The sequence below is a fragment of the Camarhynchus parvulus genome, chromosome 1 (genome assembly GCF_901933205.1).
Source record: "Camarhynchus parvulus chromosome 1, STF_HiC, whole genome shotgun sequence".
NCBI lineage: Eukaryota > Metazoa > Chordata > Aves > Passeriformes > Thraupidae > Camarhynchus > Camarhynchus parvulus.
Genome location: NC_044571.1, coordinates 2,524,856 through 2,551,413, shown reverse-complemented (window position 1 = coordinate 2,551,413; position 26,558 = coordinate 2,524,856). Strand labels below are relative to the sequence as shown.

Here is a 26,558-nt window from a genome sequence, read left to right as displayed (position 1 = left end):
AGTTTAATGGCAAAACCCCATTATTTACTGTCCAAAATGAGATTATTGCTGCAAATATCAGCATTTAAGCCCATTCTGGAATCTTAAGACCATTTAAAATTGTTGAATTTTCTCTGCCGAGCTCCTGGCCCACCTAGGTTTTGCTCCCCTCTGGAAATCAGGGAAAGGACCAAGAGGAGAAGTTTTTCTTTGCAGTTTCAAATGAGGAAAAAGGAGAATTTTCTGTGCTCTCAGAACCCACCCAGGTGATCCAGGTGCTGCAGCCACTTGTGCACTTTGGGATCCACCTCTCCGAGCAACAAAACCAGTAATGCAACCCCCTCCTCCAAAATTATTTCTACAACTAGTTAACATTGAATTTTAAGACCGTTTAAAAATTGTTGAATTTTCTCTCCAAATCACCACAGAGCTCCTGAGCCACCCAGGTTGTGTTCCCTTCTGGAAATCAGGGAAAGGACCAAGAGGAGAAGTTTTTCTTTGCAGTTTCAAATGAGGAAAAAGGAGAATTTTCTGTGCTCTCAGAACCCACCCAGGTGATCCAGGTGCTGCAGCCACTTGTGCACTTTGGGATCCACCTCTCCGAGCTGGCTCAGCACGTGCAGGAAGCCCCTGCTCTGCACCCGGCTTTTCTCCTGGATCAAGGAGTTCAGGAGCTGCTCCAGCACCTCCTGGGGAGTGCTAATTTGGCAATAAGAGCCGAAATCCTCCTCTCTGATCACTCCCCAGGCCAGTAATTCCTTTAATAATTGGGCAGGGTCAGGGACAGCAGCTTTGATCTGCTCGGAATTGCGCCGGATGTGCTGCAGGATTTGGTCCCCAGCGTATAAATCCTGGCCAGAATCTGGAAAAGTCAAAATATTCCAATGAAAAAAAAGCACAAAACCAGCAAGATTTCATGTCCTTACCACAATTCCAACTTAAAAAGCAACTTTTAAAAGCTCAAAAACCTTTGAAAAACCTCAAAAACCAACTTAAAAAGCAGATCATTTGGGTTAAGTGGTGTTTGTAATTGTTTTACACTGAGAATTACAGGATTTAAAGAATTCTTTTTTCCCATGCATTCTGAGCATTAGGAATTTGATCCAATTTGATTTGATTTCAATTTTTGTTTAAAGAAACAAACTCCTTGCCCAGGTTTAAGGATGAGGTCACGGTGACCTGCAGTGGCTCCAAGGATCACAACTGAAGATGAGCCAGAGAAAAGGAGAGAGCAAAGATTTAAAACAAAACAAACAGGAAATAAATGAAGTTATAATAATAATAATAAATGATTTTACAAATCCACAGGGAAGCCAAAATCTCCCAAATTTTCAGGATTTGCCATTGAACAGGGAACAGGCACCCAGAGAACACCAAGCATGGGATTGATAAAAATACACCCAGAGTATTTAACAGGGAAATTACAAATTCATTATATTCCAAGTTGATAATACTGACCAAAAAATAAATTCTCCAACATCCCCCCTTTTCCTTTGCCCTGAGAAGCTGCAGGGGAAGTTCCCAGCTCTGGAATGTGGAGCAGCCAACATCCAGCAAGGAAAAGCTGAAGCTTGAAATGCCTACAAAGGCACAGACTGAAATATTTTTATTTTCCCCAATCATCTGGAATGTACGTTTCGAGATCACTCTGTCTTTATCTGAGATATTTTTTTCTCTAACAGGGTCCCCAGGTGCTTTTCCTGAAATCCCTTTTCAATGGGTTCACTCAGAACTGGAGCTTTTCCCCTCTCCAGGCTGATTCTGCAGGAACCAGCCAAGGAAAAACTGAGGTTTTCTACAAGGAATGAAACCACACAGGAATGAAACCACACAGTTGTCACTGTGATATTTTCTGAAAAACACCTTCACTGGGATTTTTCTCCTGAGAAGCCTCAGAAAAGAAATGTAAACAATAATTATCTGATTGCTTGGAATGTGGTTTGGGGATCATTTACCAACAGGTGCATCTTTGATTGGTTCCATGTGAATTGTTTTTAATTAATGACCAATCCCAGTCCAGCTGTGTCAGGGCTCTGATCAGTCAGGAGTTTTTATTATTCATTCTTGTCTAGCCTTCTGATGTCTCCTTTGTCTTTCTTTAGTATAGTTTTAGTATATAATTTTCATATAATATAATATAATATGATATGATATGATATGATATGATATATTATGATATGATATAATATAGTATAATATAATATAGTATAGTATAATTATAGTATAATGTAATGTAATATAATAATAATGTAATGTAATGTAATATAATGTAATATAATATAATATAATATAATATAATATAATATAATATAATATAATATAATATAATATAATATAATATAATATAATATAATATAACATATCAGCCTTCTGAGAACTTAGAGTCAGATTCTCATCTCTCACCTCGTCCTGGGACCCTCAACAGCCCAGCAATTAACAACCACACACAGGAACATCCCCCAGCAATAAAACCAGAAGTGAAATAAAATTTGTCTGAAGTAAAAATGCTGATTTTTCACAGGGGGGTGATGCTCACTATGAGGATTCTGCTGTGACTGAGCTGGGGATGCTCAGAATGCTGATCCCACTGCTTTGTGCTAACTCAGAATCCCAGGAAATCTGAGGCTGGAAAAGCCCTCCAGGATCATCAACCCCAAATCTGATCCCACCTTGTCCCAGCCCAGAGCTCCTTCCTTGGACACCCCAGGCACGGGGACCCCAAACCTCCCACTCCAACTCTCACCCTTCCCATGGAGGAACCAGCCCCCAAATCCCCATTTTCACCCACCCCTGTACTGGCTGAACTGGCACTGCTCGTTTCCCTCCTGCTTTTCCTCAGCTTTTTTCCTGGCAGAATTCCTGGCCTCTTCTCGCGCTCGTTTTCGCCGCTGTTTCTTTTCTTGCTTCTTTTTTATCTTCCTAAGACTGCAAAAAGCAATGCAGCAGCCAGCCAAAGGTTAATTGAGGTGCAAATAGCACACTGGGAAGTACCAATGGAATCAAAGTGGTCTTCATTTAGGAGCAGAGACCACAAAACTTCATAAAGATATTGATTTCCTCAAGTTGTAACAACTTTTACTCCCATTAAAGATGTCTAAATTAGGATTGGCTTCAATACTCTTAATTTACCACTCAGCAATTTCAACCAAATATTAACCTTTTATTCATTTCCTTTTTAAAAATCTGTTTTGTTTGTCCTCTCAGCTTGATTCCTCATTATTTAAAGGTTACTTGACCAAAAAATTGCCAACTCAGTTATGTCAAATGTCTTGGTATCAGTAACCACAACAGCAACATAAAATGCATTTATATTTACACCTTCTAAACATTCACACAGAATAAATTCTGTGCAGCAATTTAAATGCTTTTACCATTGGATTATAATGGATTTTACCTTTTTTTTTTCGTTTATCAGGCAGAGGGAAGGGATAACTTTGCAAAACATTTGTAAAAAGGCATGAAAATCCCTCCTGCTCTGCTCTCAAATCGATCCAAACAGAACAAATCTTACCTTGAACATTTCTGTTTTATACAGGCCCTTGGTGGTTCCTTGAGTTTTGGGATTTTTTGTTCAAACTACCAAAACAAGGGATAGGACAGGAATTAAATTTGAGTTATGGCACAACAAATCCCACAATCATTTCTGCTTCTCTCAGGTCAATATTGTGGGGAGAATTCACAACCTGGGGAGAATTCTCAATTTTCCTGTGCCTTTGGGGAGTTATTCCTGAAGGATTATTGAATTCCTTGAATTCCATTCCCATCCATGACAATCTGACCCACACCAAGGCAATTCCTGCTCCACTAGGACAGGAAATTTAAATTCCTAAATAATCCTCACATTCTGTTAAGGCAGAACAATTGGTTTTTTGCAGTTATTCTCATTTTTACTTTACCCCCCTTAATATTCTAATTAATTTCATATAAAACATGACCATACTTACTTCACATTTTACCAGCCTAGAAGAACTGAATATAACTATTTTTGAAATAAGGCCTTTACAATCAGGAGTAAAACACATTTCCTTAAGGAAATCCTGCAGGAGAAAAGGACACACACAACAAGGGCACTTAAATCCACACATCATTTACACCCCTGCACAAATTAATTCCTCAGTTTGGGGTGAGCAAAGCAATCAAAGAAAACACAATCCCAAACTCTTCCTGGGATGGGCTGAAAATCAAAAATCATGGAAAATCCGTGGCATCTTTTATTCTTTTACTCCCTCCTCCAACTTCACACCCAAAAGTCAACTTCCACAATAATTTTAGGAGTTCCCAGATTTCCCTTCATTTTATCCTGGCTGCTGAATTTTGTGGAATTCCCTGACATATTTCAATGCTATGGTCTTAAAAAAATTTAGAATTCCAGTGTGGCAGAGGCCTCACCTTATCATTTTATCACTGTAGCTTGTTGTTTTCAGCTTTTTCCAGCAGCTGATGTGGAATTCCACTCTGCACTGCTGACAGCAAATAACACGTATAAAACCCTAAAAATGGCAAAAATGGAACATTTTTAAATGAAACCACAACAAAAAACAGTGTTTAGCTTCCCAGATCATACAAAAAGGGGCAGAAAATACATCAAGTTTTACTTCTCAAACCTTTCTCAACTGAAAATTTACCTTAAAGTCTGGGTCTGTAAAATATATTTGGATTTTGGAGTAGCCATGGCACTGCTGATATCGACAAACAGCATCTGGCTCTGGAGGGAATTTACATTCCTCAATATAATTCCTTAAAGCCATCTGGAAAACACAGGATTATCAGAGTTAAAGCGCACAGAACCAGGAAAAGATTCAACTTCTACTCACAAACTCCTGGGGACTGCAGTGAAACACATCCCTCTAGGCAGAGCAGTGACTAATCCCAAAAAATAAAAACTCTTTTCTAGTGAAAGCCAGGCAGGATTGGCCTTTTATGGCCAAAATATTGAAGGGCTGGCAGCTGAGTGCTCACACCCTCAAACGCCCAGAAAAATGCAGGTTTGTCCTGGGCCAGTGTCCCACATCCTGCCCCATTCCAAATGGTTTTGTCATGGTCCAAATGATTAAACATTATGGGGAAAAAATGGGGTTTTTCTGGTCATTTCTGAAGATGCTCAGCATTCCCAGAGTGCCTCACCTGGCACCTGGGCTAAGGACCAAGCTCGGAGCTGGCCCTGGGGAACCAGGGGGGTGTCCCAGGGTAATTTCTGAGGGAAGGACTTCATGTGAAATCAGGGCAGGGCTGGAAATGATGCCTCAGGTTGGAGCTTTCCTATGTTTCACATTCTGTGCTGCTTTAGTGTGTGGATCTGAGCTTCACATTATGGGATGGTGAGCTCTGTGCACAGAGCAGGGAGACAAAACAATTCCTGCTCCAGCTGGGCACCAAGGACAAATGATCCAAATCTCAGCCCAGGAGCACAAACACCGTGGGCTGGAGAGAGAAAAACAAGCAGGGTGGGACTGCCTGGGCTAAAGCTGGAATGGGACAATGAGCTGCAAGGTGCAAATGGAGCAGAACTGATCCCAGGGACAGACCCCGTGCCCGGCCGTGCATTTTGGGGCCATTTTGGTTCATCTTGGGTGCAGCCCTGGCTGGGCTCTGGTGCTGCCCAAGGTGCATCCATGGAGGAGATGCTTTGAATAAATCCCTGCTTTATTCTTTAGCTCTGCCCAGCCTCTGCTCTGGGGCAGCCTGCACAAGGCATCAGACTGAGCCCAGATTATAAACACACCAAGAACAGAGCCCTGATGGAGCCTGGCAGATATCTGCATTGTCCAGAGGTCCCTGACCATGGATGGATGTACCCAGATTGTCTCTGAGAAATCCTGAGGTTGGTTTTTGATAGCAAAAAGCCCAGAAATGGAGTTTCTACCACAAACTCTGCAGGTCTGGGGAGTTTGGCCAAGTGAGAAACCTTCCCAGTTCAGCTGTGTTGAAAACGCCTCTGTGCAGAGCAGCTCCCGGTGCCGGATTTTTCCAGTCAAACAGGGGATTTTACCACATAAATCCCAATGTTTTATCCAGGAACTATGTGCTCAAAGTCTCCTGGTTTGGTTTTAAATTATCAAATTCTTGGTTTTGCCAGCTCAGATTTTTAACTGGCTCTCCCCAGAATTCTGTTGTGTGCTCACACCTGAAAGTTTGGGAGCGTGCAAGGAAAAGAATCAAAAATTATCCCAAAATCACTGGGGCTGGAAAAGAGCTCCAAAATCCAACCTGGGACACGTCCCCACCTCGGCACTGAGTGCCACACCCAGGCCCTGCCTGGCCAATTCTGATAAATGATAAATAAAAAATGAGAAATGAAAATACAGTAAATGGAAAAAATTAAGAATAGAAAAATGATAAAAAATAATAAACAAAAAATGGTAAACAAAAAATGATGGAAAATGATAACTGGAAAATGGCTACACCTTGTGAGCTCAAACAAAGCTTGCTCTCCAAACCCACTGGCCTGTGGAAACTGCACAATTCCCACTGTGGAAAAAGGAGAACTGGAATTTCCCCAGCAGGAATTTCAGCCTCAGCGTCCTGCCAGCTCACTTTGAGGTCTCAGAGGTTGACACAAGCCCTGCCCTGCTGCTCCCCATCCTTCCTGTATCCCACATCTCCCCTGGACCTTGGCAGGGAGGAGCAGGACAATTTTCTATTTGGTTTTTTCTTTTTAATTTATTTAAACATACCTGTAAATTCTCTATTCGTGTCTCCTCGATGACCTGAGTTGTTCCCGGCCAGGTTAAAACTCCAGGGACAATATTGAAATCAATCATCAGCTTTGACCTCAGGAACTGGTCGAGGGCATGAACAAACCTGGAGTGTGGAACAGGTCAAACACACTCAGATCCTCTGGGAGCAGAAATTTCCTAAAATCCCGACCATTAATTTTATCCTGCCAGGAGCAAACAGTGGTGACTGAGAGGATGGGGGATGAGAGATCAGTTGGCTCATTAAATGCTCATTTTTGGTTTTTTAAAATTTTTGTTAATGTTGGCATTGACGTGTTCGAGATGGTATTTTAAGTTATATTTAGATATTTATAATTTTTTATTTATAAGTTTTATAAGTTGTGAGTTCTATAGTATTTTATTAATAAGTTACAAAATGGTTAATTTTTTTTCTATAAGCTCTTTTAAGGTTAAATTATCTAATTAAGAAATGACCCTTAAATTATTTTTACTTTTAACTTAATAACTAATTATCCCTGTCTTGTAATGTGGACTTTTTTGTCCAAGTATAAAACATGACTTAAACTTGTGAAGGAGGAGGAGAAGGAGAAGAAGGAGGAGGAGAAGAAAAAGGAGACAAAGATGAAGACAAAGATGAAGGAGAAGGAGGAGGAGGAGAAGAAGAAGAAGGAGAAGAAGGAGGAGAAGAAGGAGGAGAAGAAGGAGGAGAAGAAGGAGGAGAAGAAGGAGGAGAAAAAGGAGGAGAAGGAGGAGGAGAAGGAGGAGGAGAAGGAAAAGAAGGAGGAAAAGAAGGAGGAAAAGAAGGAGGAAAAGAAGGACAAGAAGGACAAGAAGGACAAGGACAAGAAGGAGGAGAAGGTGGTAAAGAAGAAGGACTAACTTCTGCTTTAAAACTTTTATCTTGTTCTATATATATTACTATATTCTAAAACTTTAAGTTTTCTACCTTATGACATTACCCACTTTTAATTAAACTCCACACTTGTAATAACAGTGTTATTAATTAATTTTGGAAGTCTTCTCTATGGCTTTTAGGTTAAATGCAGTGGTCTCTTGAGGGTCTGTGGCTTTCAGCAGAGAAAGTTTAAAACTCTCAGCATCCAGGGTTCCAATATTTCAATTTTCTGGTTGTCTCGGAGGTAAAACCCTCCAGGTGTGAGGCAGGCAGGGATGAGCCTGTGATGCCAAGGGATCCATGGATGTGGGAATTCAGGGGCAGTGACTGAGCAGGAGGGGACACAGCACTGCTGTGGCTTTTCCCTGAGCTCAGACAGTGGGAATGGCTCTGCCTGGCCAGGGGTGGGAAATGGATTTGAAGAAAATTTTTAAAAAACTTGATAGAAGGTTTATATAGTGTGGATTTGTATGGAAAGTTTGAGGTAAGAAATGTTGGCTTAGAAATGTGATGGAATAGGATAGATATTGTTGAGAGAAATGGAATTAGAAACAAATAAATAAATAAATTTCTGTAAATAAAACTAGATATTTTGGAGAAATAGAATGATGAAAAATGTATTGTAGTAAGATTTATGAGGGGTAATTTTAGATGATCTAAAGTTTGAGGTAAGAAATGCTGGCTTAGAAATGTTATGGAATAGGATAGATACTGTTGAGAGAGAAATGGAATTAGAAACAAATAAATAAATATTGTTCTGTAAGTAAAACGATATTTTGGAGAAATAGAACGATGAAAAATGTATTGTAGTAACATTTATGAGGGGTAATTTTAGATGATGTAACGTTTGAGGTAAGAAATGCTGGCTTAGAAATGTTATGGAATAGGATAGATACTGTTGAGAGAGAAATGGAATTAGAAATCAATAAATAAATAATTTCCAGTAAATAAAACGATATTTTGGAGAAATAGAACGATGAAAAATGTATTGTAGTAAGATTTATGAGGGGTAATTTTAGATGGTTGGTTTTTAGTTGGCTTCTGATAGTGATGGTGTGAATTATAACATCTGTACTGTCTCACCCTTCTCACGAGACTGAAAATGAATAAAAGTTTTTAAAACACCTCTCAGCTGCCCCATCTCTGGCTCAACAAAGGGATTAATCCAACAGCCAGAGGTGCTGTCACCTGTGTAGGGACTTTTTTTGGGGTCAAGACTGCCAGGGAAATGAGCCACATGCACAGCACTGGGGCGCAGCTCCCAGAAGGAGAAATTCCCTCTGAGCATCCACCAGCCCTGAGCAGGAGCTTTGAGCCACCCCCCGGCAAGAGGGGAGAAAGTTCAGCACCAAAACTCCTTTTTTTTGGCATTATTTTGGCATGGCAAGGGGGGCAGGGAGATGGGGGGGGACGGGAGAGCCCCAGCTCCAGCTGGAGCCAACACAGCCAGGCCCAGCTGTGCTTTATCCCTGCAGGATAAAGGGAAAATCACCCTGCACAAAACCTCCTTTTATGTTTTTGGGAGGTTTTCATTCTGAGTTCTGTGTGTTTCTTTTATATATTGGAAGTTAATAACGTGGTTTTTTTTCTTTATTCCTAAGCTGGAGCATGCTTTGCTCTATTTCTGATCACATCTCACAGCAGACACCAGGGAGAATTGTTTTCATAATCCTGAGGAGCAGGGGAAAAAACTTCCCCCCTTCCCCACCCCTGTGGGCAGCTCCGAGGGAGAAGAGTCAGGAATGAGGGAGTGAATTCCAGCCTGGGATGAAGGAGGGGAGCACAAAGGTGATTTTAGTTGTTTTGCTCTGTTTCCCACTCTCCAATTCTGTTTTAATGGACAATAAAGTATTTTTTCCTGACGTTGAGAGTTTCCTGTGAGTCATTAGGAAATGGCCTCCCTGTCTTTACCTCCGCCCCGGAGCTTTTCCATGGAATTTCTCCCCTCTCCCCCAGAGGAGCAGGATCACAGCTGGATAAGGAGCTCCAGGGGTATCCCAAAATCCCCCACCAGCTTCCCACAGCCAGAATTCCACGAGGAAGAAGCTCCAGCAGGAAGCCCTGGATGGGTTGGATGGGTGGGAGCAGCTCCAGCTTTTTTCTCCCGGTTTTTTTCTTGTCCTGGCCCTGCATTCCAGGCTCTCCCCGTCCCTCTGGGATGTGCCAGCTCAGGAACACATCCCTGCTTATCAGCTCCAGGGAATTTGTGACTCACTGGAGCCTTATCCCAGCCCAAGGTCACCCTCCAGCTCCCCAGGGATGAGACAAAGCCAGATTTCTTTAGGATGCGTTTTCCCCTCAGAACAAAGAGGGTTTGTTCTTTCCCTCTGAGCCCTCCCCCACTGCAGGGCTGTGATCCCTGAATCCCAAATATTCCCTCAAACCTGCTCCTCAGCAGGAATAAAATTCCACTTGCATTAAAACCATTGGATTAAACCCATTGTATTAAATCCATTGGACTAAATCCACCGTACTAAATCTATTGTATTAAACCCACTGGATTAAATCCATTGGAATAAACCCGTTTTACTGAATCCATTGGATTAAACCCATTGGATTAAATCCATGGGATTAAACTAATTTTGTTAAACCCACTGGATTAAACCCACTTGGATTTAATTTATTGGGTTAAACCCACTTGGATTAAATCCATTGGATTAATGGATTAAGCTAATTTTATTAAACCCATTGGATTAAACCCATTTTAGTAAATCCACTGGATTAAATCTATTGTATTAAATCCATTGTATCAAGCCCATTTTATTAAATCCATTGGATTAAACCCCTTGGATTTAATTTATTGTATTAAACTCATTGTACTGAATCCATTGTATTAAATCCACTTGGATTAAATCCATTGGATTAAATGCATGGGATTAAACCCATTTTATTAAATTCATTGTATTAAACCCACTGGATTAAATATATATATATATATATATATATAAATTTAATTAATAATTATACATATAATATTTAGTTTAATTAATAATTATATTAAATTTTAAACCCATTGTACTGAATCCATTGGATCAAACTCACTTGGATTAAATCCTTTGGATTAAACCCAGAGGATTAAATTTATTCTATTAAACCCACTGTACTGAATCCATTGGATTAAACCCATTTTATTAAAGCCATTGGACTAAACCCATTTTATTAAACTCATTGATTAAACCCACCTGACAGATGAATTTAATGATTAACACAGCAAAATTAAAGCCCCACCACGCACAGTTCCTCAAATTAAAAAAAAATTCCCAACAAACCCTGAAATTTTCCATCAGACCAACCTGTTTTGCCTGAGGTAAACCCTTCCAATTCCATAGTGTGCCAAACAAAAACAACTTTCTTCTGGATATTGCTCAATTATTTTCTTAAACTGAACTTCAGCTTTTGCCAATGCCTTCAAAAGAAATGTGAGACACAAATAAGGGAGTTTTGCCAGAATATTTTCATTTTTCCTGTTTTTTTTCCCTCCTTTAGACTGGGTCAGTGTGCCCCATTCCTTGATCAGTCTTAGGAACACTAAATGGAATTACACACCCTTGTGATCACAGGCAGAACTTCCCTTTCTTTGAAAAAAACCCAATTTATTCTGTAAACATGGAGTTGCTGTAACCCAAAGAAATGGAATTCCTGAGCTCAGCTATTTTAAAATTCATTTTAAGACACTGAATATTACCAAACACTGCAGGAAGAAACACCCCAAAAAAAAACCAACCCCCACTTCTGGTTTGGCATTTTCCAGAACCCAAAGCAATTCCTGGCTCTTGTTTTAGGAGCAGAATATTTCTGTCCAAAACACCAGTGCAGAGAAGAAATAAAAATTACTGACTGTCATTTCTTGATACTCATTTGAAGGCTTACAAAGAAATTTTATTGGATAGCCTAATTCATCCAAAACCGTCAAGGATTTAGTCCCAAATATTCCATTTGGACAATTCCAAAATGTGCCCAGAGGTTTCTCTCCCTTCTCACCTTCCCAGTAAGGAAGATACAAAAAAATGATGGGAAACTGACTGAGCTAGCAATTGGAATTAAAGGAGTATTTATATATAAAATAAATAAAAAGAAATAAATAGAAATATATACATTAAATATACATAAATTGGAATTACGACAGTATTTAAGTACAAAATAAATTTTTTAAAAATATATAAATAAATATCAAAATAAATAAAAATACAAATAAATTATATGCTACCTCAGGATGTCCCATTCCCAGGAGGGCAGTGGCATGTCCATAGAGGAATATAACATAATTAATATTAAGAATATTCACATTATTCACATACTAAAAAAAAAAAACCAAAACAAAGAAGAAAGTTAAATTATAGTCACAGCACAACAAAGACAGGGTAAAAATACTGTAAATTAATTAAGAGAAATCCAGGATGACTTTTGGATCAGTGGCTGATTGGGTAAGGATAAACAAACACCAAATTTCACAGAATTTGCCATCAAAATCCTTTTACCCTTTGTTCTTATAAATCAAAGCTAATTTGACAATCACAAAAAACACCTTTAAGATCATCAAGTCCAACCAACCATGGGGTTTTTATTTAGAAAACCACAATGTTTGATCCAAATATTTGTGGAAGAAGGAAAAGGGGGGAAGGAGAAAGGGGGAAAGGAGAAAGGGGGAAAGGAAATTTCAAGGAAAGGAAATTTCAAGGAAATTTCAAGGAAAGGAAATTTCAAGGAAAGGAAAGGAAATTTCAAGGAAATTTCAAGGAAAGGAAAGGAAAGGAAATTTCAAGGAAAGGAAATTTCAAGGAAATTTCAAGGAAAGGAAATTTCAAGGAAAGGAAAGGAAATTTCAAGGAAAGGAAAGGAAAGGAAATTTCAAGGAAAGGAAATTGCAAGGAAATTTCAAGGAAATTTCAAGGAAAGGAAATTTCAAGGAAAGGAAAGGAAATTTCAAGGAAATTTCAAGGAAAGGAAATTTCAAGGAAAGGAAATTTCAAGGAAAGGAAAGGAAAGGAAATTTCAAGGAAAGGAAAGGAAAGGAAATTTCAAGGAAAGGAAAGGAAAGGAAATTTCAAGGAAAGGAAAAAGGAAAGGAAATTTCAAGGAAAGGAAAGGAAAGGAAATTTCAAGGAAAGGAAATTTCAAGGAAAGGAAAGGAAAGGAAATTTCAAGGAAAGGAAAGGAAATTTCAAGGAAAGGAAATTTCAAGGAAAGGAAATTTCAAGGAAAGGAAATTTCAAGGAAAGGAAAGGAAAGGAAATTTCAAGGAAAGGAAAGGAAAGGAAATTTCAAGGAAAGGAAAGGAAAGGAAAGGAAAGGAAAGGAAAGGAAAGGAAAGGGAAAGGAAAGGAAAGGAAAGGAAAGGAAAGGAAAGGAAAGGAAAGGAAAGGAAAGGAAAGGAAAGGAAAGGAAAGGAAAGGAAAGGAAAGGAAAGGGGAAAGGAAAGGAAAGGGGAAAGGGGAAAGGGGAAAGGAAAGGAAAGGAAAGGAAAGGAAAGGAAAGGAAAGAAAGGAAGAAAGGAAAGGAAAGGAAAGGAAAGGAAAGGGGAAAAAGGAAAAAGGAAAAAGGAAAAAGGAAAAAGGAAAAAGGAAAGGAAAAAGGAAATTTCAAGAGGAAGGGAAGGGGAAAGGGGAAGGAGAAAGGGGAAAGGAATATTTTGGAAACACTGTTGTGTGTGTGTGTAACATTCCTAAAATCTTTCCCTTGGCAGCCACCAATCCAATCCAAGCATGATTATTTTGGGGGAAGGGAGGGGTGGCACAGGCTGGTGGAGGCAGGAACCTCCCTGCCTGGCACAGGGAAGGGAATTTTGCTGCTGTTACCGCAAACCCTGAGGCGTAGAAGATGCTGAGGAGCTGGGAAAAGGCTCGTTCAGCCCCGTGGCACTGCTGCTCCTGCAGGGCCCTGCAGCCATCCCGAGCCAGGGACTTCACCTCCTCGGGCAGAGAGCTGAAATCCACCTGGAATGTGCATGCAAATCAGTCAATCCAGAAGAAAACAGAATTTTTTTTTTATTAAATAAGAATATTTTGGCTTTTTTTTTTTTCTCACACTGCACCTTGAAATTTTTTTACACTGAACCCAGTGTTGTTGGGTTGTTTTTCCACACAATATTCAGGATTGTTTTGGGGGAAGGAAGGTGCTGAATGCATAAACTTGCATTTCTGGGATAAAAACCAGGTTATTTCTGAGAGTTTACCGTGAACTCTGGAGTATTCAAGGCTCTCAGCAGGGGTAATAGAAAGGGTTTGTCCCTGGCCAGCAAGGCTCCATCACCCTCCAGCCCAAGGGATTTTCCATCAGCACTGAAATCCACCTGGAATGTTTAACAGACAGCAAGTTCAGAAGAAAACAACATTTTCTTTTTTTTTACTTTTTGTTCGCTTTCAAAAGCAAGCAAAAGATTTCATTCAGAAAATAAATATTTGCTAGAATACTTCTGAGACAGCCAAGTGGAAATTCTGCATCCTCCTGAATTGTTTCACCATGATTTCACTTTTCAAGCAGCAAACCAGGTGCATTTTTATCAAACTCCTGCATTAGATTTTCATGGAGCTGCTAATCTCTTGCAAACCTCATTTTTATTCTAAATTGCTCTCCTGAAAGCTGCAACTTTAGGTCAAGCCACATTTTAATTCTCCTCACATATAAAAAAACCAAAAAAGCACAACCCAGACTTCTGCTTTTCCTCACTTTTTGTACCCAAATGTTTTTGGAAGAGCTGAGAATTTTTTCATTTTTCATTTGTGTCCAGCTCAGCTCATGCTGGAAGGTTTCACAGTCTGTTATTTTATTATTTGTTATTATGTCATGCTAAAATTACATTTTGTTATCACTATTGATACTTCCTGAAATCTGCAGGAATTTACATTATTATGTAAATAATTGAGATTTATTTTAATTTCCTACAACTCCTGGGTTAATGCTGTCCCATGCACTCATAGATCAGAATAAATTATATTATTTTAATGTTAAATTACGTGACATACAAAGCAGATTAAATGAATGAAAATGTTCCTTTCAACACCAGCAATGAATTAGCAAAACAAAAAGAAGTATTTGATAGGAAATAAGGGGCAGAACCTGCATTTTCTCCTAAATTCAGTTTTGTCCTGTGAGGCATTTAATCAGAATAAAGGTTTTTGGTATCTACATCCCCCAATTAAAATGAAGGGATGAAATAATTCATTATTTAATTAATTAAATAATTAAATTAATTAGTTAAGCATTGCCATTATTTCCTTCAGGAATTTACTGGTGCTTGACCAGAGAAGGAGAATTTTCCCCCAGTGAATGAATTTTATGAAATTTGTATGGATTTTACAGCATTTCCAACAGCCATTCCACAAAATTGGTAATTTCCAAATGTATCCAAATGGAAAAAACATTTAGGCAGAAATTTGGGAAGGGCTTTTTAAATTCCTGAATGATCCCAGCCAGGTTTTACAGCAGGAGAAGAGAAACCAGAAGAAAATCGGAATAAATCAGAATAAATCAGTGTAACCACAGAATTCCTGCCTCTGATCAAAGCCAGGCAGAGCACAGAGAGTTAAATTCTGGAATTAATCAAGATTCTGAGCAATATTCCTAAAAAATGAGAAATAATTTCCGATTTAGGGCTGGATTCCCCTTACCTGTGGCACAGCACAGAAACCTTTATCCTCCATGGCTTTAGATTCCCTCTTCAAATCCACAGGATCCCTACAAAAAACAGGACAGGGCCACCAAGGGTTTGTAAATGTGCTTTAAATCTCCATTTATTTCCGATAAAATGTGGTTTTCTTAGGTCTGATCACCCCCCTCAGCAGAGAGGCAAATTTGGAGCTGGTTCAGCTGCTTTAAAGAGGATTTGTTCCACAAGAAATGAAAATATTCCCCCTCCTCGAAGTGAAAGGAAAAGGAAGCCACTGATAATTCAGTTTAATGACCTCTCCTGTGGCAAAATTTCAATTTTTCTACCAACACTGGTACTCAAAAAATTATGGGAAAACAACAGGATTGTACTGAAATAAATATTGATTTAAAGAAATTTGGGGTTGTGGCCACGCTTAGATTAGGACTGGGAATAATCAGGTTTCCTAAAGAAGCCTGAAATCTGCTTTGGAAAAATTCTCTTGAATGGAAACTTCCCTATTCCCATAAAATACAAATCCTGTTTTGCTGGATTTTTACCATGTTTTGAGCCATCCTAAACACAACAAAAATCTCCAGAGTGTGGTGACACCAGCACCACTGGAAACATTCAATTATTTCCTCTGGTAAATTCTGTTTTAAGTGGAAACATAAATATTGTATAAATATAATATTTAAGATATATACCAATACATATTTAATAAATAAATATATAAAATACATAAATATATAGAATAAATATTTAATATTATAAAATCTATAGTTTTACCCGACTTAGTTGAATTTTAGCCCCCCAAACAAAACCATTCCCATTCCTGTTCTACAGGAGCACCCCTGGCCTTAAAATCAGACTTTGGATTGGAAATTGGAGCCAACAAACAACTGAAGAACTCCAAAGTTCTTTCATAAAATAAAAATCACAAAACCAGATCTCATTTTTTTCCTGAGCTCAGGGAGTGTTGGAGGAGTTTGAACAACTCTTTGGTGCAGGAGGCCTTGGAAATGAGGTAAGAGTTACAATTATTGCTGTAACTTTGGATGTAACAACTGAGACAAAACTCCTTTCCTCCCTCTCTGCTTCAACAGCAAATATTCAAATTACACCTTCATTTACTAAAACTCAGCTGGGCATGGAAGATTTTCAGTTTTCAAGTAGTAACTGTGGAAAAATTGGAATTTTGGGGAATTTATCCAGTATTAGGATGCAAAAAATTACACAAAGCCATTAGCAAGGAGCAAGCAGCAAATCCAAGTTGTATTGATTTTACATAAAAGAGCTCAAAAGAAGAATAAATTTAAAAATAAATAGTGTAATAAATTTTTAAATAAATAGTATTTCTTACCTCATTTTCTCATAGTCACAGGTTTTGGTTTTTGGCTTTCGTTTGTTTTGCTGACTTTGGTCTGGAAAGAGGAAAAGGATTTTAAACAAAATGATCATTACCTGAAACAAGCAAACAAAAAAGTGCACTTGGAGCTCACTTTTGGCTCTGTAAATTGTAGATCTTAAAAACTGACAAGGTCAAAATTAACACAAGCAAAAAGTGAAATTGAATTTGGTTTTGTTCAATGGTAGACAGGATTAATAAAATCCTAAAGGGGAAAGATTTTAAACAAATAGAAGAATCTTAAAATCCTGCAGGATTGCAGGATTTTAATCCCAAAATTGTGATTAAATAATCATAAAATTGGGATTATTAAAGTGGACGCCAGGCTAAAGAAATCAGTCTGTCCTATAAAAGAATCATTTATATATCTATATATAATATAGATATAAAGTTTATATTATAGGTAGCATATATTATACACATATATAAAATATAAAAAGTTCATATTTCTATATTATATATTTATATATATAAATATATTTCTAATTCTTATATAATTATGTATTGTATATTAGAATGCATATATTGTATGTTAGGTAATGCATTATAAAATAATACTATGCAATATTTTATATTAAAATTGTTTGGGGGTTTTTTTTCTTATACTATTAGGGACCAATCAGAATTTTCAAAGGGAATAACAGATCCCTATGGAAGTCCAAGTTTCTCTGGAAAAATGATGAGGATGGAATTTTGCTTTAAAAGCCCTGAGGTAAAGTGAAGTTCAAGCCCTGCCAGTCTCAAATGGAAATAAAACAGAGACAGACAAATAACTCGAAGTGGAAATACTGGATGCCAAAAACAAGGAAGGGTTTATCAGGAGAGACCAATTCACATTTAACTCTCAAATTTCACATCAAAGATTTCACACAAAATTCACTGAAGTGCTTCAAACCTCCAGAGCTCCAACCCTGCTGTGGAACAGTGGCTGAGGAAACAATTCCTGGGCAACAAGGAAGGAGAAAATGAGCTTTAATGCTTTGTTGTGATGACAAACCCAGGAATTTCTGCCATTAACCTCAAAATCATCTTTTTTTTTTATTGGACACAGCCACAGGAAAACAATGCAGCAGCTGGATTGAAACTCTTGGCCGCTGGGTTATTGTTGTGCTGAACTCCCAGAAAATCAGATTTGAGAATTGGAGGAGGGGTTATTCATGTTACAGGTGAAATTTTAGCAACAATCTGTGCTTAAAAATGGCGCTCAGAGTATTTTAAACAGAAAATACTGAAAGGCACTGGCTGTGGAAAAATCCAGATGAGCCCCGAGCGCTCTCCCTGCAGGCAGGGGAGGTGGCCCATGAACATTCCTCTGCTAAATCCCACCCAGGGGCAATTAAAGCCTTGTGCCAGGAGCAATTTCTCATTAAGAGCTGCTTAATGACCTGAAACTTAAATGAGTCAGCACAAAAATCAGGAGTCACCGGGACTGAGCATGTTCAGAATTATTTCATGGACCACTCCTTGAGTGGATGGCTGCTGGAACTCATGGGAACCCCCAACCTGCACTAAAAATCCCCACAAATTCCTCTAAATAGAGACATTGGAATGATGGAAAATCAGAATGCTCCTGAAAGCCTGGAAACACCTCCAGCACATCATCCTTTAACCATCCAAAAGACTGAGATATTTCATTTTTTCTCCATTTTATGTGTTGCTTTCCCTAAAGGAACCAATCTAACTCACAACAAAATCTTAGTGAACAGAAGAGAAACCATCTCAGCGAGGAAGGAAGAAATCAATCAGCATTATTTTGCTCCAATTTCAAAAGCCATTCAACAAAAATTACTGCAGCAACAATTCCCATAGAAACAACTCCTCCCCTACAACACCCAACTTCAAATGCTGCTTCCAGATGAAACAAAAAAGCTTCTAAAACAAGGTAACAAGCAAAACCAGCTGATTTACTTTACTGATTTAATTAAAATACTTAAGTTAATGTATTAATTCCATAGAAAACATCATTTACTTACCCAACAAACACTTAAAAATATTAGGAGAAGTAAAATGACTTTTCTTAGCACTTTCCATTAGGAGCGACCAAAGGTATTTAATAAAAATATACACGAGCTCAAAAAACAGTACATGAAGACCAAAAATAGGAAGTAGCAAGAAAAATAAATCAAAAAGGCCAACAATTTTACAATAATATAATGTGGCATTAAGTTCTTTTCCATTAAAACTCCTGCAAGTTCAGTGAACAAAGGCAAAGGGGGAAAAAAAAAAGAAAAAGGCTCTTCCTCCCCCACCCACAGCAAACTGGGGCCAGCCAGTCACTGGGAGCCTCCTCCTCCCTCCAAATCAAATATTTTGCTCTACACAACCAGGGGGAGGAGGAAGGGAGAACAGAAAGTGAAAATAAAGCAGTGCAAATAAAGGAGAAACACGGGATGGGCGCGAGGTTGGTGAAATTACTGCGGCCAACGCGTTCCGTGGTGCTCGGCCAAGAACTGTCAGATCTCTCCCAGAATTTCCCCTTCTTCCTTCCTCAGTTCCTCCAAGGATCAGCCACCCTTGCCCCTTCTCCAGGCTCTCTGTGCCTCCCCACCCTGCCAGGGGAGAATTTCTAATTTAATGCCCAATTTCATCCTCTGCCATTCCGCGCCTGTGCTCTGACACGCGGCAGGGAGAAGGGCAATTTTCAGTGCCCCTGAAGTTGGGTGATAAGAGCTCAGAGCCCAACTTGCAAAGGAGATAAAAGAATGTCAGAGAGGCACAGAGGATGCTGAGCACAGCTGGGAACAGATAATGAGGAATACAGAGGGGTTGGGGCAGAATTACCTCCCCCAGAAACACCAGCACACGCCCAAAGAGGAGCTCAGGAAGGGAAACTCCAAATATTGGGGGCTCTCGGTGAACAGAGCCCCAGGGAAACCTTCAAATGATTCAGAGAAACCTTCAGATGATTCAGAGAAACCTTCAGATGATTCTCCAGGGCCATGAAAGAGGTGGATGGCTGGAAATGCGCTGGAATGCAAGCATCCCTGGGGTCCTCAGCCAGAGAAATGGGTGCAGGGGCTGAATTAAAGGCTTTGGAGGAATTAGGATCTATTAAGCCACATAGAAGTAGAAAGCTAAAATTCAAATTTTAAGGAAATAGAAGTGTAAGGTCCAGTTTTAAGTAAGTAGAAATATATCTTAAGTGTCTTAAGAAACTGGCCAGTAAAGGCCCTAAGGCCTCATTTAAAGCTCAGTTTAAACTTAATTCCAGACATAACAAAAGCAGAGCAGAACCTTGCTTGCTTCTCCAGACAGAATTACTAATGTAAATAGATAAAGCTTTATGTGTAAATAGATAAAGCTAATTTAGATAAGAACTAAAACTACTTCCCTATCACTTTTGTACATTAGAATCAAGTTCAGATTGTGAATGTTTTAGATTTGTGGTTTTAGCTGATTGGTTGTTTTATGTATAAAAATCCCTGCACTGGGGTGGGGACAACCACCAACAAAAAGAAGAACAAGAGGACAACAACAAGAAGAAAGTGATGCCTCAGGTTTGAGCTTTTCTGTATTTCAGGTTCTGTGCTGCTTTAGTGTGTGGGTCTGGGGTTCACATGATGGGATGGTGAGCTCTGTGCACAGAGCAGGGAGACAAAACAATTCCTGCTCCAGCTGGGCACCAAGGACAAATGATCCAAATCTCAGCCCAGGAGCACAAACACCGTGGGCTGCAGAGAGAAAAACAAGCAGGGTGGGACTGCCTGGGCTAAAGCTGGAATGGGACAATGAGCTGCAAGGTGCAAATGGAGCAGAACTGATCCCAGGGACAGACCCCGTGCCCGGCCGTGCATTTTGGGGCCATTTTGGTTCATCTTGGGTGCAGCCCTGGCTGGGCTCTGGTGCTGCCCAAGGTGCATCCATGGAGGAGATGCTTTGAATGAATCCCTGCTTTATTCTTTAGCTCTGCCCAGCCTCTGCTCCGGGGGAGCCTGCACAAGGCATCAAAAGAAGAAGAAAAGGCTGTTCCTGCCTGCTCTTCCCTGCTCTCTTCTTCATGTGAAATGCAAAGTTGTGTTTGGTGTCAGGTACATCCAGGCAATGTGTGTATTTGTGATTGTGAGATGTGTGGAAACCGACCAAGGGCATTTATAAAGACGAATTCTAATAATAACTAGTAACTTCTAATAATAAATGAGGAAAGTAAATAAGGGAAGAAGGCCTTTGAACCTATCCTTTGTTTGCAATTAACCTTTGTAAGTCTTATAAGTTGATTTAGGAGCATTTGAATTAAGGCTTTAAGGATGTTGCATTTTGACAGGAACGTTCTGCTTGTAGCAAAGCCTTAAAGAGTTCTGCAATAATTACCTTTTGAGGTATAATTTTGGAATATTGCTTGTAGTAAGGATTTTTGAAACTATAGCTTGAGAATATATAAAAAGGAAACATGTTTATCTCGCACCTTAACAAAACAGTGAAAAGCAGCTTGAGAAAGGAAGATGAACATCAACTCAAGGATTTATAGTTTGGACCAAGGGAAGCTGGACATCACTGTTATGAGATTTATAGTCCTTGTAATTAAAAGGTGGATCCACATCTGGAATCTGGAGCTCACCAGCTGGGATATTTCTGTCTCCTTTCAGAAGCTGGACCCCACCACCTGGGGATACTCCTTTTGGGATACATCCTGAGAAAAACTACATCACAGCAGTGTATAGAACTGTGACGTAAAAATTGGGAACAGAAACTGCTGGTGAGTAAAAATAGGAAATGGAAATTGCTGAGAATGCTCATGAGTACCCCTATAAATGCCTGTAAGCCTCAACTATGGGTGTGCAGCTGGAAGGAAAACTCCCCCCACTGTACCCAGTGCTCATACTTTACCATATTAATTAATATTATTAATTATTAATTATTATAATTGATTAATATTACTATTAAGACAATTAATTATTAATTATTGCTCGTGCTTTACCATATTAATTAATAAATTGATTGCTGCTTGAATATTGGCCTAGTCAAGCTTCTCATTTATAAACAACATTCATCATCATCATCAAGAAGAAGGAAGAGGAAAGGTGTGGGGTTGTTGCTGCTGCTGCTTTGGGCTGGGACTCAGTGCTGGGGGGCTTTTAATTCTGCCTCTGCTTGGGACCCCATGCCAGAAAGCTTTAGCACAGACTTTGGCACTGCCTTGGTTTGAAAAGCCAGGCGCCTGCTAAGGAAGGCAGTGATAATGGGGGCCCTGGAAAATGTTAAAAATAGACTCTGAAAATGTTCGGCTTTGTGTTTTGCCAGATCACTGCACCTGCGTAAGCAGTATGATAAATGATATGATTGTTAGATGTGATGATTGTTTAGCAATTAAATATAATTATTGTGTAACCATAAGAAGAATCATGAGAAACTCTGTTAGAAATTGAAGGGGGAACCACGAGGGGCCATGCCTGACTGAAATCCACATATACAATAAAACAATATAAGTTTAATAATTAACATGCAAGTTATAGAACGATAGAATATAGAAATATATTCATCTTGAATGTATGGTCAGAGTCAGATTTGGGTTGAATACTCCTGAAATCCAGAGCTCTTAATAAAAGCACCAGCATATATTTCGTGGTTATATGTTCCCGAACGCTAACAGCAGGAGCTTCCCCTAAAATGGAAAATGTAAACCTCCTCTTTCCAAATTATTATGATTTTGAAATTAAGGGGCTCTCAGGCATAGCTATGGGAGCAGGAATAACAGTCCTCTACTAAGGAATAAAATAAATATAAAGTTAAAATGAAAATACAAAACAGCACTAAGAGTTAAAATACAACCTGACACCCTCTCAAAGTGTCAGCAGCAGTCTGATTAAATAGCACCTGCAGTTTCCTTAGAGTGACAGATGGAGTTCTGTTAAAGCAGTGATCTTGTAGAAAAGTGAAGTTTTCTTCTGAAGATCTAGCAGTGGTGTGGATAGGCCTGGTCTCCTGGGATTCTAGCAGAGAAAAAGCTGCTCTTCTGAGAATTCAGTAAGAAAAGGCTGACTGTGGTGTTCTACATCTCTGATTATATTTGAGTAAAAATGCTTTGTTCCTCCCTCTGGGCAGAGCATCTCTCAATAAGATGTAATTTTATCACTTATACAGTGAAGCCAAACAGCCTATTAACAAAAGATAACTTTCTAAAAAGAAGATTATTTGTAGAAAAGATAAAGACAACTGCTCAATTAACAGAAAACAACTGCCTTACCTTCAACAAATACTAACAGAATACACACTGCCAGCTGCAACCCCTAACTTCAGAACTTTTAACTTAAGAACTCACTTAGAACTCTCTGCCTTCAAAACTGAGGTACTCATGCAAAAACCAACTTTACTACAACCAGCAGCTGCTCCTGTCTCTTTGAAGACCCAAGAGCCACAGCAAACTGGACAGAAATGAATTCCAGCAAAGTGGAATCAAGGTCTCTGGGTGTGCTCAGCACTGAGGATGAGGATGGCTGAATTTTACTGCTTCAGGCTGGGTTGCAAAGTTGGGGTTTGGCATCACCTCCTGCAGCTCAAGGCCATTTCCTGGCTCCTGTCCCTCCATCCCCTGTCCCCTCTCCAGCTCTCCTGGAGCCCCTTTAGGCCCTGGAGGGGATTTAAGGTCTCCCTGGAGCCTCCTCTTCTCCAGGCTAAAAAAGAATCATTATAAAAGCATTGCTTGAACAAACAATGCACTGAAGTATCAGTTATAACCACTTGCATTGTGTAATAGATTGATTAAAATCCCTTTCTCTAATCATTATGTCCATCGACAGAAATCCAGGATTTATAATAGATTGATTAAAACCCTTTCTCTAACCATTATCTCCATCATCTGAAATCCAGGATTTATAACAGATTGATTAAAATCCCTTTCTCTAACCATTATCTCCATCACCTGAAATCCAGGATTTATAACAGATTGATTAAAATCCCTTTCTCTAACCATTATCTCCATCGACAGAAATCCAGGATTTATAATAGATTGATTAAAATCATTATCTCCATCACCTGAAATCCAGGATTTATAACAGATTGATTAAAATCCCTTTCTCTAACCATTATCTCCATCACCTGAAATCCAGGATTTATTTTACCTGTATCAATTCCTTGGGTTTGCCATCCTTAATCCTGAGGGACAAACTCCCAGCAAGGATCAATCCCACCCCAACAAACCCTTGGGCACAAACCAGAGCTCAGGTCTGACACTAAACCTGGCTCCAGTCACACCCAGACTCCTCCTGGAGAAGGGATTTAGAAACCCAGGAGTTCCTCAGACAATTCCTGCCCAAAATCCATCAAATTCTGCTCTGGAGCCATTCCCTGGCTCCTGTCCCTCCATCCCCTGTCCCCAGTCCCTCTCCTGGAGCCCCTTTAGGGTCCCAAGCTCTCCCCAAAACCTTTCCAGGCTGAACAATCCCAACTCTCCCAGCCTGTCTTCAGAAAAGAACCAAATTTTCATTTTTTTCCTCCATTACCACCTGACATCTTTCCAATCAAAACATCTTGGAATTTCCTGTGCAACCTTCCCCACATTTTCCACCTCCCAAGAAATCCTTTAATCCTTTAAGGCTCTCACAAATCTCCCAAGATCAGGATCCTCCTCCTGCTCATTTAAAAATAATATTTCCTAACACACCTTCGGTGCTTTCCTAAAATCCAAATTTCAAGTGCTCTGTGCTTTAAAATTATTTAAATATTCCAGGAATTGGGCAGCAAAGGCTTCAGACAAATGAGAGCAGGTGGTAAAAACCCCCAGGAAAAATGAGGGAAGGATTTCCCTTTGAAGCTCAGAAGTGCCTGAGCTTCACTTGCAGCGCAGAAAAGGAACTCTGGCACTGGGGGAGCTTTGGAGGATGGGACTTTTCTCTATAAAATTATTTATTCATTTAAAAAAACCCCAAACATGAGCAAGAAGCCACACAACTCTCCAAGTCTGCAGCTGAAAGTCCACTCTGCCAAATATTTTGTGGCCTCTTCCCTCTTTACCTGCCAGAGTTATTTTCTGATGGAGAATTTATTAACCACAAATTAATTGCAAATATTGAAATACAGAATTCCTGTTTAATTTAAACCCTGGCTCAGGAGGAGGGAAAGCATTTCCAGCCTGTGGCTCAGGTTTTACTCTTTAAGTCCAGTTTCAGTTCTGAATTCAGTCAAGGAGATTGAAACTGCAAAAGCATTGAGGAATTAAGACAGAAATAGAGAAGTGTCAGAGGAAGAAGTAAAAGTTGATTGCTTATTGTTGTGGAAATGACAGGAAATTAACTTCTGGTCATTAATTATGGCACAGCAGAGGAAAAAGTGGCTCAGACTCGATAAAAAGCAAAAAAAAGCAAAACCAAAACTCACTTGGAGGCTGCTCCAGCGTGGAACCTTTGCCTTCTGTTCTCTGCGGCTCAGTCACCTGCTGGCAAAAATATCAGATTACAAAAGCCAAATCCATCGCCCTGAGTGGATTTAAACAAAGCCAAAAACCCCCAAACCCCTCAGCAAGGAAAGAAATGAAAACGTGCAGCATCATGTTCCTCAGCAAGAGGCAAAGAAAAATCATTTCATCACCAAAGTGCTTTTATAACAACTTTCCTCCCAAGTTTGCCTCAATTTCTCTGATCTACACATCTGACACAGAAATCTCCCCCTGAGGAAGCCAAACTCACAGAGCTGCAGAGAGACTCTCAGGAGAAAATAAAAGCAAAGCCCTGAGCCCATCGGGGGCTTTCCCCAGGCTGTTTTTCTCTGCCAGAAAAGTCCAAAATTTCCATTTCCTGCCCTCCTGCTCTGGTTTCGTTTTCCCAGGGCCACGTCACAGCCCGGGGCCCTCCCCCTGCTCGGACAGACAAACAGCTCTGCCGGGGCTGCCCTGCTCGGGCTGGAAATTCCAATTATTCACCTGCATTTCCTGCATTTCCTGCATTTCCTGCACTCTTTTATAGTGCAATTCATGGGCTAAATGATAATATGGAAATATGTATCATAACATATAAATATATATTATTATACATTTATAATAGGTATCTACATATAGAACATATTTATATATTCCTATTTAATAGATAATAAATTTAAGTACAATATATTCATAATATATCATAATTAGAATATATTTATAATAGAATATGATATATTTATAAATATATTATAATAGATATAATGAATGCATAAAAATGTATTTATATAATATATCCAATATATAATAAATTAAAACATATATTATAATATAACTGAATAGAATATATTTATAAATAAAATATATTTATAAATATAATAACATAATATATTAGAATACCTACAATATATTATAATACATATTAAATATTAAAAATCTAATAGATTCATATAATATATTTATAATATAATATATATTTTATAAAATAACTAATATAATGTAATATATTTATAAATACAAACATACTATATTTATAAATACAAACATACTATATTTATAATATAGTATATTTAAATAGATATAGTATATTTAGAATACATTATATATATATTATAACATACAAATTATTATTGATTTTCTTCCAATTACAACAACCAAGACGACAAAAAATGTCACAAATATCTCTTCAAATTAATCATGACTTATTTACTAATTTTAAATTGAAAAACTTAAAAATAACATCTAAAAAATTAAAAGTAAAAAAACATGACAGTGGCCATCTCCTCCTCCAAACAACCACCTGAAAATCCCAATTTCTGGGGCGGCTTTGGAAGGAAATACCCCAGGGAAATGCAGAATTGCTGAAAGAATTGCAGAGCTGCAGGCACAGCAGAATTCCAGATGGAATTCCTGCAGTTCCAGGTGCAATTCCTGCAGTTCCAGATTCATGCAATTCCAGGCTGAATTCCTGCAGTTCCAGGTCCTGCAGTTCCAGATGGAATTTCTGCAGTTCCAGGTGGAATTCTGGCAGGAATTCCAGCAGTTCCACCTGGAATTCCTGCAATCCCAGCTGGAATTCCTGCAGTTCCAGGTGGAATTCCTGCAGTTCCAGCTGGAATTCCTGAAATTTCAGGCAGAATTCCTACAGTTCCAGGTGGAATTCTTGA

The 26,558-nt window shown here is 38.9% G+C and overlaps 1 protein-coding gene across 1 annotated transcript in view; it reads right to left on the bottom strand.

Annotated features, from left to right (window-relative positions):
- The window catches only part of TTC3 (tetratricopeptide repeat domain 3), a 66,175-nt gene that overhangs the window by 17,629 nt on the left and 21,988 nt on the right, over positions 1-26,558 (bottom strand). Inside the window, exons 15-29 of the mRNA XM_030954247.1 lie at positions 24,855-24,912; positions 16,500-16,560; positions 15,159-15,225; positions 13,724-13,840; positions 13,347-13,484; positions 11,759-11,848; positions 10,845-10,957; positions 6,654-6,780; positions 4,605-4,727; positions 4,369-4,469; positions 4,223-4,286; positions 3,924-4,016; positions 3,491-3,555; positions 2,768-2,904; positions 530-841 (exon numbers count right to left, since the gene is read on the bottom strand). Of these exons, the coding sequence (XP_030810107.1) occupies positions 530-841; positions 2,768-2,904; positions 3,491-3,555; positions 3,924-4,016; positions 4,223-4,286; positions 4,369-4,469; positions 4,605-4,727; positions 6,654-6,780; positions 10,845-10,957; positions 11,759-11,848; positions 13,347-13,484; positions 13,724-13,840; positions 15,159-15,225; positions 16,500-16,560; positions 24,855-24,912 (1,666 nt within the window). The remainder of the gene's footprint in view (positions 1-529; positions 842-2,767; positions 2,905-3,490; positions 3,556-3,923; positions 4,017-4,222; positions 4,287-4,368; positions 4,470-4,604; positions 4,728-6,653; positions 6,781-10,844; positions 10,958-11,758; positions 11,849-13,346; positions 13,485-13,723; positions 13,841-15,158; positions 15,226-16,499; positions 16,561-24,854; positions 24,913-26,558) is intronic.